Source organism: Martes martes (assembly GCF_963455335.1).
Source record: "Martes martes genome assembly, chromosome: 2".
NCBI classification, from domain to species: Eukaryota; Metazoa; Chordata; class Mammalia; order Carnivora; family Mustelidae; genus Martes; species Martes martes.
In genome coordinates this window covers 168800929-168812933 of record NC_137889.1, presented here as the reverse complement: position 1 = coordinate 168812933, position 12005 = coordinate 168800929, and the positions used below count along the sequence as shown (strand labels likewise).

General features: G+C 37.3%; 1 protein-coding gene across 1 annotated transcript in view; it reads right to left on the bottom strand.

Annotated features, from left to right (window-relative positions):
- The window catches only part of DTHD1 (death domain containing 1), a gene marked incomplete at its 5' end in the record, with an annotated part of 66661 nt that overhangs the window by 40462 nt on the left and 14194 nt on the right, over positions 1–12005 (bottom strand). The window contains 2 exons of the mRNA XM_080795459.1: positions 712–1001; positions 2729–2893. Of these exons, the coding sequence (XP_080651585.1) occupies positions 712–1001; positions 2729–2893 (455 nt within the window). The remainder of the gene's footprint in view (positions 1–711; positions 1002–2728; positions 2894–12005) is intronic.

The window sequence follows — 12005 nt, the reverse complement described above, 5'->3', positions numbered from 1 at the left end:
GAAGCAAAAGAGCACCAGATAAATATGAGGGTGAGAGGTAAGCAGGGTGTCATCTAGATCAGAGAGGTCCTTAACCACTTTTGTGCCATGGACTCTTTTGGAACTTGGTGAAACCTGTTGATTGCTTCTCGGAGTAGTCTTTTAAATATATAAAATGAAGTAAGTGGAAGTATAAATAAGATAATTATACTGGAATATAGTTCTATGCACACATCTCTTGGGAATCCACTGATCCCAGATTAGATTCTTCGTAGTACATCAGAAAGAGTTTAGTTATTATTTTAAGTAAATTAAGAGATAACTGTAAGGTTTTAATGATGGGGCAATAAAGTATGATTTATAGTTCTAAAAGGTCACTATTGTTCCTATGTGGAATTAGATTTCACATGGCTAATAGTGGAAACAGAGGAGCATTTAGGAGGTAACTGCCCTGTTGCATGAGAGAGATAATTCTAGCTTGAACTCAGTAATCCTGGAGAAGACTATTCCTAGAAGAATGTCACTTAGAGTCTGTCTGTAAGGATCATTCATCCCCTCATAAGAGAAGAGACCGGGAAGGAAGAAGCAAATAAGTTTTTTCCTCTTCCCACTTTTTAAAAGCCTCCTCTCGGTTTTCTGGAAGTGTCCTTAGTCCTACAAGTTGAACAAATTCTTTCTGAAGTTTGCAGCTGTTAGCCCATAGAGAGTACAACAAGGTGTCTTTATACTTACTTGAAGCAAAGATATTTCCAGTAAATCTTAAAAGAAGCTGGTCTCCTTCTTTTACTTGGAAGGGACGCGATGGCTCCGGGGGACCACTGAACGCTTCCAAGCGCAAGCCCCGAAGCACCTGGCTTAAATCTTTAGAGGGCACCACAAGGATAACTACTCTCCGGGGGTTGTCTTTCTGGTGGCACAGTACGGCACAGGCAGTGGTGCTGAGTGTGGCTTCCTCCAGAGTTTTCACGAAAGAAACCAAATGGCTGTTTTCCACATTGGAAGAAAGATGAAGCACAACAAACCTGCATGGGAGCAAAGAGGCATGATGTAAGGGCCACCTGCTACGTCAAAGATATACTCATAACAAATAACACCCAAGGAAAGAGCCAATCCCATTCAACATTCTTCAAAATCAAGCATGCTGAAAACCCAATAGTTAGATTCGTGAATGACGTTAATGCAACTCTTGGCAGCCCGGGAACCGTTCAAACCAAACCAAGTTCTAAACAGATGTTCATAGATGAAGCAATTGTCCAGTCTCAGATCAGCTCTAAATATGGCAGCATATTCTAAATTATATTTTAACTAGCATTACCAAAGAGTATTACTTCAAACTATAGAAGAGAAAGATAATCAAGATCATCCATTTACTACCAATGGGACAAAGAATACAGGTCATAATTAAGTGGGTATTAAACATTTTATCTCTGTCTCTGTGTGGTAAGGATGGTTATGAATGGACCCTGTTGTGCGTTGAATTTTATCCCCTCTACCTAAATTCATGTGTTGGAGGCCTAACCCCCAGTACCTTAGAAAGTGACTTTATTTGGAGGTAGGGTCTTGACAGAGGTAATCAAGTTAACGTGAGGTCAGTAGATATATCCTAACCCAATATGACTGGTATCATAAAAAGGGGAAATCTGGACATAGAAATATGCATACACAGGGAAAGCCATGTGAACATGACAATGACCATCTACAAGCCAAGGAAAGAGGCCTGAAACAGATCCTTCCTCACAGTCCTCAGAAGGAAGGAAACTTGCTAACAACTTGATCTTGGACTTCTAGCCTCTAGAATGATGAGCCAATACATTCCTGTTGTCAAAGCCACCTAGTTTGTGGGACTGTATTAGGGCAGCCTGGCAGACTAATAAATACGCCTTTCTCTGGGCTGGACCACTGCCCTTTCACACATTTCCCCCGACTCTTCTCCAGAGAATTACCCTACAGGAGCCCCCTCAGCCAGAACATCCCTGCACCCACAGACAAGGACTGACCGATGCAGAGGTACAAAGCCATCTTTCTCGGTCCTCGCGCTCCAGAGCTTCCCTGAGGTATCAGGCTGAGGTAAAACTTCTACTGAAACCAGAGGTTTTCCGATCTTATTCCTTTGCCCTACTTATTTCTTTCATTCCCTTACAAGATTCACCTAAGAGTTCTCCCTCAATAAATCAATAAATTCTCATCTTAGACTCTGTTTCTGACCCAAGACAATTGTAGATGTAAGATCTTCCATTTTAAAATAAAAGCTATCTTTAGCCATAGGATTGCCTTCTCTTTACGAGTGTCTGCTCCTCACGAGCTTTAAAACTGTCTAAAACCCTTTTCATAATGAACTGTCTAGAAAACATGGAAATGAGAAAGCAAAATGAGGACACAGAAATAACGAATTCAGTTTATATATACACAGTTACGAGATGAGCATAGTAGGAACAGCAAATTACTGTCTTTATGGAATTTCATAAATAAAGGTGCTATTTTGAAACCATTTGGGAGTTAAGAGAAACCTTAAACAATACGTCTAAGTTATGAGGGCTTTCCAAAAGCACTGATGAAACTCTCATGAATGAAATTATAGGCAGCGTATTCATATCAATCCCGGCCGACGTTTGAAGCACACTCTGAAGAACTATTGATACTCTTATTTGAAGAATAAAAAATTTAATCCTATAGTTCCGTTTCTATAAATATCAATTGTAAATCATCAGGATATAGTATCATCAACTTTTAGTGATTACCATTGTATTACCTCTCTAAATGCTCACACAATTCAAATGCTACCAAGCCACTCTGCATGTTTCTCACCACCACATCATCCAGAACAAACCAATCACCGTCTCGGGCTCTGAATCCCAGTAGTTTCAAAGGTTCACAGGCATTGTTCCCAGGTTTTCTTAGGGAAGCGCTTTTTGTCCTATATAATGGTAGCAGAAGAAAGACTGGTAAAATTTGCATGGCATAAATCTTATTTTAGGCATTCATTCTTTCATTAAGCGAATAATTCAATAACAATACATTGTGGTATTCTATGGGCCAGTAATTATGCCAGGCACCAGGAATACAAAGATAAGAAATATACAGCCCTTGCTTTGCAGAAGCTCACAGGATTACAGTATTATCCAAATACAGGACAAGGTGATCAGTGTGGTAATTAAGGGAATGTGCAGGATGGCTTAAAGCAGAAGGAAAGGCTCAGGGAAGCTTGCAAAGTGGAAAGGTTAATATTTGTGATAAGCTTTGGAGAATGAGAAGCATTTTATTACTAACAAAAGAGTTAAGGGAAAACCCCAAAGCATGAATAAACTTGCTGGTAAGTACAGATGCCTTAGGAGAGCCAAGATTAATAGAGGTGCCTGATAGGTAAGATCACAGACTTGGGAGCAAGGCTTTCTACTTTCAAATCCTAGGTGAATCTGCATCTTATCATCTAACCATGGGCAAGATATTTGTTCTCTCTGTATCACCGTTTCCTTATTCATAGTATGAGAGTAACATCAGTATCTACATCATGGAATGAAATCAGTATTTATAAAGCACTTATAATTGAACTAAGCATTAATGCCATTAATATTCTCATCGTAAAAAAAAAAAAATTCCCATCCTACTTCCTACAGCAGACATAGAAATTAGCTTTCTTGTACAGTGCTCCTTCCTTTTTAACCTGCTCCACTCAGATCCCCTAAAAGGGGCAGTTGTATGTATCATGGGCTACCTTCCTTCAGCCAGAGCTGGACAGACTCACAGTAGACCAATTTTCAGCACTGAAAAAAATTTTATCCTTTTTCTTCAGAATTTGTCTAAGAGGCTCAGAGATTATAACTTGTGTTGTCTTTTAGCTGCACTGCCCTGGATTATGAAAATAATAAGCACAGAGATTAGTAAGAAAGGAAAAATAGAGGAGATGCTAAAAGAGAAAGGAGAAAAATCACAGTGAAAGAATTCATGTAGTCCTAGAGATGGAATGGATAGTCTTACAATAAACTTTTCTTTTCCTGAATTCACTTAAATGGGTTTATATTACTCACTGAGGAAGAAGTCCTTGATACTGACCATCTTGGAGTAGGGAAAATGGTCTAATGATGCTACTACTCATGAGGGTTTCAGAACAATTTTAGACAGCTACTAAGAATGAAGACCCAAGTGTGAATCCCACATCTTTATTTGTGAATAGAATTAGTTACGGTGGGGGGTGTCTGGTGACTCAGCCGGTTAAGCACCTGCCTTCGGCTCAGGTCATGATCCCAAGTCCCAGGATCGAGCCCTGCATGAGGTTCCCTGCTCAGAGGGGAGTCTGCTTCTCCCTCTGTCCCTACTCTGCTCTCATGCTCTCTCTCACTCACTCTCTCTCAAATAAATAAATAAAACCTTAAAAAAAAAAAGAATTAGTTATGGCATTAAATCTACCTTAGTGTTACAAGTTGAGCTGTCTTATGACATAAATTAGGAACTAAATCATATTTAAAATGTCCACTCTGAAAACTTTAGACTCTTCTGATTCCTTCAGGGAATCGACTAGTTTAAACTAAGGAAGATAGTGAAGAAATAGCATTTAGTTTTTGGGTTTTGTTTTAAAACTACAAATACAGTGAATTTTGTAATCCTTCGAAGTTAATAATTTATTAACACAGGAAGATACACTCAAAGTGAATCCAAAACTTTGACCATTTACTAGAAACTGCCTTAAAGAAATGTATTATTGATTTCTTTTTCTTATGACAATTCTTACTTTTTTTTCTACCAATGCCTTAAATTTTTGTGGGGACCTATAGATTCTTCACTGTAGTGGAAATGGTGCTACTCCCAGGTCAAGGTGGATGTAAAACCTGAGCTAAATAGTGCATTTGGCATTCATTAATACAGTTTGGCAAAAAATCCAGTTTTCCCCCATTCTGATCATATGATAGGACTGCCCTTCCTTTTTAAAAATTATTTTTAAATTTAAATTCAATCAATTAACATATAATTTATTCATTTCAGGGATGCTAGGTTGTGATTCGTCAGTCTTATGTAATGCCCAGTGCCCATTGCAACACATACTCTCCCCAACGTCCATCTCCCAGTTACCCCACCCCTCCACCCCACAGCCCTCCAGCCACCCTCAGTTTGTTTCCTATGATTAAGAGTCTCTTACGGTTTGTCTACCTCTCTGGTTTCGTCCTGTTTCATTTTTTTCCTCTCTTCCCCTATAATCCTCTGCCTTATTTCTCCAATTCCAGATATCAGTGAGCTCATATGATAATTGTCTTTCTCTGATTGACTTATTTCGCTTACATAATACACTGTAGTTCCATCCATGTTGTTGCAAACGGCAAGATTTCATTTTTGAGGGTTGCATAATATTCCATTGCATATGTATGTGTCTCTCTCTCTCTCTCTCTCTCTCTCTATATATATATATATATATATCACATCTTCTTTATCCATTCATCTGTAAAAGGACATCTGGGCTCTTTCCATGGTTTGGCTATTGTGGACATTGTTACTATAAACACTGGGGTGCAGATGACCCTTCGGATCACTACATTTGTATCTTTCGGGTAAATATCCAGTAGTGCATTCCTGGGTCACAGTGTAATTGTATTTTCAACTTTTTGAAGAACCTCCATGCCATTTTCCAGAGTGAACTGCACTTCCTGTCCCCTGTGGTTGAGTGGGGCCATATGACTAATTGTGGTTAATGAACGGTGAATGTCACTTGGAGACCAAGCTTTTAATTGCTCATGTGAATCTAGCCAAAGCTTTTTCTTCTGCTACTTGACAGCAGCCAGAAAGTGGCTGCCTTTCAGCCAGAGTCCTAGAGTAAGGATAACCAAGGAGCAGCCTGCCTTTGATGACAACACAACATGTGTAAGATATAAAGATTATAACCGGCCCTTGGGAATTCAGGTTTTTGTTAATATGCCATAACCTAACCTAGCCTGCTCTGTATAGTGCATCATCCTTCTGGTCCCAGTGATCTGTTCAGGGATGGGTTTGTAATTGATTTGGAGTAAGAATAATTCTCAGGGCCTTTATGCATATCCATGGGGAAATTTCCCCATTTCCACTGGATTATCAAGATGTAGCTATCGCCAGCATGAGGAACAAGAGAATGTCAGAGAATGGAATTGGCACAGAGAAAGGCAGAAAGAGAAGAGAGAGACTAGGTACTTTCTGGGTTAAGAGGAAATGTAAAGATAAACATATCCCCAGACTTTATTTACATGAACCAAAGAATTTCTTTCTCCTTAAAAATTTGAGTTTCCTTTTCTGACACTTAAAATAAAAATAAGAAAATCCTTAATGATATAAAGATCAAAATTAGATTTCATTTTTTCCAGCTTTATTGAGATGTAACTGACATATTGTAGAAGGTGTATAATGTGATGATTTAATGCATGTATATGTTGTAAAATGATTATTATAGTAAAGCTAGTTAATACATCCATCACTTCAAATTTAGACTTTAATGTGATAATGCATATACCTCATCCTGAAATTAAATGATTTGGCAGCATCCTTGCTTATCCCAGCTGTTCCTGACAACTCTGCAAATAAACCCTTCCTTGTATATATGCTATTAGCAAACTTTCATATCTAGTATTGCCTAATAGTGAATAGCACCTGCTCACACTCCACGAGACATTCTGATGTATTAAGAGATCCTTAAAACATAATCAACCTTTATTAAATCAATTTGTTTATTCAAGAATAATTGACCTTGCTATTTCTTAAGGACTTTTCTGTATCAAAATTCCAGGCATTAAGGGAATTATAATTGGCCTATTTATGTTCAAGTGTTCAATTATAATTAACAGGGACATAGAAAAACATGAAAAATCCCATTACGTTCACATAGATGGAAAGAACAATTTCCAGATTTTGTAATACAATTCCCCCAAAAAATAAAGTGTCTGGGTAGACAAAGCAGCAGATGTGCACTCCAGACTGCCCTTCTCAGGTCTAACAGTGCCCCCAATACATTGTTCTGAGATAAATGCCTTAATGCCAAAAAATTAAAAGATACTCAGAAGATTTTTCCCAAGATAAAAAAAAAAAAAAAAAAGATCTGTTCCAATGTTCCACAAGTAGAAATAGACATTGCTGGGAACTTTTCAAGGATAGTTCCTTTTTTTTAAATCCTTTTTATCTATAGCAGTTTTAGGCTTACAGCAAAATTGAAAGGAAGGTACAGAGATTCCCTATTTATCTCCTACCCCTGCATATGCATATCTAATATACTATGAATATCCCCCATCAAAGCGGCACCTTTGTTATAATTCATGGACTTACACTTACACAGCATAATTATCCAAAGTCCATAGTCTACCTGAGGATTCACTCTTTGTGTTATATATTCTATAGGTTCGGACAAATGGAGAATGACATGTACCCATCATCGTATTATCATGCAGAGTATTTTCACCTCCCTAAGAATCTTCTGTACTCTGCCTATTTGTCCCTCTTTCACTCCAACCTCTGACAAATGCTGATCTTTTTACTGTCTCCATGGTTTTGCCTTTTCCAAAACGTCATACAGTACGTATCATGTAGACTTTTCAGACCGACTTCTTTCACTTAGTAATATACATTTAAAAATTCCTCCATGTCTTTTTTGGCTTCACAGCTCATTTCTTTTTGGTACTGAGTAATTTTCTATTGTGGATGTTATCTATCCATTCACCCACTGAGGGATATCTTGGTTGCTTCCAGGTTTGACAATGATGAATAAATAAATTATGAATAAATTATGCAGGTGTTTGTGTTGACATGTTTTCAACTCTTCTGGATAAATAACAAGAAGTGCTTAGGAGAAGAGTATGTTTAGTTTTGTAAGAAACCAACAGTTTTCCAGCTGTACTATTTTGAATTCCCACCAGCAATGAATAAGAATTCCTGCTGCTCCACATCCTCACCAGTATTTAAGGTTGTCGGTATTCTGGATTTTGGCCATCCATTAAGATGTGTATTGATGTATCATTTTTGCTTTAATTTGCATCTCAGTGATGACATACATAGAACATCTTTTCAGATTCTTATTTGCCAACTGTATATCTTCTTTGATGAGGTATTTCTTAAGGTTTTTGGACCATTTTTTAATTAGGTTTTATGTTTCTTATTGTTAAGTTTTAAGGTTCTTTGTATATTTTGGAAAACAGTCCTTTATCAGATTTGTCTTTTGAAAATATTTTTTCCCAATCTGTGACTCATTTTATTTTCTTGATATTCTTTCCCAGAGCAGAAATTTTTAATTTCATGAAGTCCAGCATATGAATTATTTCTATCAGGAATCATGCATTTGGTGTTGTATCTAAAAGTCATCGCCATACCCAAGTCATCTAAGTTTTCACTTACGTTATCTTCTAGGAGTTTTTTAGTTTTGCATTTTACATTTATGTCCATAATTATTATTATGTCTATAATCCATGTTGGGTTAATTTTTGTGAATAGTGTAAGGTCTGTGTCTAGATTCATTGTTTTTTGCAGGTGGACATCTACTTGTTCTAGCACTGTTTCTTCAGAAGACTGTCTTCTCCATTGCATTGCCTTTTTCCTTTGTCAAATATAAGTTAACTATATATATGTGGATCTATTTCTGGGCTCTCTATTGGGTTCTGTTGATCTATTCGCCTATTCTTTCCCCAGTACCACACTGTGTTGATTACTACAGTTATAAGGTAAATCTCAAAATCAGGTAGTGCTCCTCTTCCAACTCTGTTCTTCTCCTGTGTCGGCTATTCTGGGGGATTATCTCTTTTTGATTTCTTAAGTTACATGGTAGTTTTACCAACTGGTCTATTTTATTCTTATGTGATATGACATACCTATTTCACAAATATTCTCATATATGACTCACATGTTACATTTGAACAAGATCATCTTAAAACCAATAACATTATGCAGAAATAGCATTTTTCATGAACAAAAATGTTTTCCCATTTGACTCTCTAAAATGTTTTTAATATAATATGGAATAAACTTTTATTTAATAAGTTAATGTCACCTTTCATCACTGTCAAGATATCTTTTCTGGTTCATAATTATATGACTTTTTCCCAGAAATCATTCAGACATAAAGGAATATGGTGTAATAAAGACATTTAATTCTTATTATTTAGATTATGTTTTGGCCTCAACTAGCTTTTATCTTTTTAATTTTATGAGGTATGGAGTGCTTCATTGTGTTCCTATTTCCACAGAAAATGTTCACCTATTTTCACCCTTTGATGAAAGAATGTTAAACAAACAGCTGGTATGGGGTTCCATTTTATTGTTGTTGCTGTTTTTTAAGATTTTATTTATTTATTTGGCAGAGAGACAGTGAGACAGAATACAAGCAGGGGTAGTGGGAAAAGGAGAAGCAGTCTTCCCCACTGAGCAGGGAGCCCGATGCAGGGCTCAATCCCAGGACCCTGAGACCTTAGCCAAAGACAGACACTTAATGACTGAGCCACCCAGGTGACCCCCATTTTATTGTTTTGTGTTCCACTGGATAGAGAAAATGCATCTACCACATCTAGCGCTAATAACAACAGAGCATATTATAAAATACTAATTTAATATTGTTAAAAAAATAGAAGGATTACTAATACTATTTATATTTCCACAAATTTATTCATTAATTTATTTAACTCATGCAACATTTATTGAGCACCTACTATGTTGTACTTGCGTTGAGTGATGCTAAATGGAAAAGAGAATTTAATAATACTATGGTATGATATAGGATGTGCAGAAAGAATGGGACTGACACAAAGAGAGAAAAAATCAGTCCTTCCTGGAGATTTTAGAATGTCTTGACAGATAAGGAAAGAGTTGAACTACCACTTGCAGAATAAACCAGAGTTCTTCATGTAAACCTGGATAGTAAAAGGATTTTCTAGCAGAGAGCGCATATACCAGGGCAAAGAAACAGAGGGGGGGAAAAAAAGAAATCTGCACTTTGGCCAATTGAATTGATGACAAATGGTCATCTTCCTGCTACATAGAAATGCTGGACAGGGGCACCTGGGTGGCTCAGTGGGTTAAAGCCTCTGCCTTCGGCTCAGGTCATCATCCCAGGGTCCTGGGATTGAGCCCTGCATTGGGCTCTCTGCTGAGCGGGTAGCCTGCTTTCCCCCTCTCTCTCTGCCTGCCTCTCTGCCTACTTGTGATCTCTGTCTGTCAAATAAATAAATAAAATCTTTAAAAAAAAAAAAAAGAAATGCTGGACAAAAACTCTCTCTTAAACACACAGACACACAGAGAGCAAGGTAGAAGAACTCAAAAGCCAGAAAGGAAATCCCTTAGGTATGGAAATTAACAAAATCTCAAAAACTAGGGGCACTGGGTGGCTCAGTAGGTTAAGCGGCTGCCTTTGTCTCAAGTCATGATCTCCAAGTCCTGAGATAGAGCCCCAGAGGGCCCCCTGCTCAGCAGCAAGTCTGCTTCTTCATTTCCTTCTGCCACTCCCCATCCCCCCCCCAACTCATGCTCACGCTCTCTCCCTCAAATAAATAAATAAAATCTTTTTAAAAAAATCTCAAAAAGCTAGAATTCTCTTCTCTCCCTAGGGAACATGAGCAATTCATTCTATGGATACTTCCACGGTCATCAGTCTTCTCCATACACACACGCTGCCCCACCAACTATGCATTCACACCAGGTGAATTCAGCTGGAGCTGAACATATTATCAGGCACATTATATGCAGCCTCTAGCTACTAGCTGGAACTAACTCAGTCATAAAACTGGAATCCCAAAAGGGCAGCAGTGGTCATGAAATGAGAAACAACAAAAACAACCAAACTCTCTTAGAACATGGGCTCAAGAAATCAACAAACACGCAAAGCAGCTCTGGGCAGGAGGGAAGGGGAGAAGAAAAGTTGATCTGACTAAAAATCATAATCAATACTCGGAAATGAATTTCTAAGGAGAGAATCAGCATTATAGACAATGTTCTGGATTATACCATGCTATTAGATAATGGTAAACATGTTAGTAAGTAGGTGATAGAATAATCTGAATGAAACCATAAAATGAGTATGTTTACAATGATTAAGGGGATAAAGAAAGAAATGGAAAGCTTAATGAAAAACAAAGCATCGTGGAAAATGATTTTTAAAATATAGCAATAGCCTTTCAAAAATGAGTATTACAATGAGATGAATAGTTGAAACAACTGATTTTAAAAATACTAAAATATTTTATTTTATTTTTTTTTAAAGATTTATTTATTTATTTATTTGACAGACAGAGATCACAAGCAGGCAGAGAGGTAGGCAGAGAGAGAGGAGGAAGCAGGCTCCCCGCCGAGTGGAGAGCCCAATGCGGGGCTCGATCCCAGGACCCCGGGATCATGACCTGAGCTGAAGGCAGAGGCTTTAACCCACTGAGCCACCCAGGCGCCCCAAGAATACTAAAATATTTTAAAAATGGTAAAATACATGACAAATCTAAGGAAATCACCTCAAATATAGCATAGATGAAATTAAAAGTACTAAAGATTTGTATAAGATGAACAATAGTATAGATTATGTTTAACCTATTTATATCTATTTAAAGTAACCACTTATTTTATTTAATCATCTTTTCTCTTTAATACCCCTGTGCTGTTTTCTTGTTTGTTTGGGTTTTTTGGGTTATCCTTTGCCCTATCAACTTTTCCTCTCTGCTTTTTGCTTTTATGAATGAGACTGAGACAAGAATAATCTTATTCCTTTTTACTTAATCTGTTTCTGCTGAGTGGATTGTTATAGAATTATGTTTTCTTTAAGTGTACATTTCCATTTCCCAAGTCATGCCTATGAAAGTATTGTTATTTTTTTTCTTTTTCATAATTGTGTCTAGTAATCAATCAGCACTTTCTAACTCAAGGCTTTAATCAACATGAAGAAATTAAATTCAACTATGCCTTTGATTATTGCTTCTTTTATGGTTGTTTTGGTTGTTCCTTTGATGCTACCCATAATTACTAGGTGACATCACTTCAAATGATTCCTTATCATACCTGGGTCCCTTTTCATCTCTGCTTGTTATCTTTGTATCTCATCCTGTGTCCTCATCTTG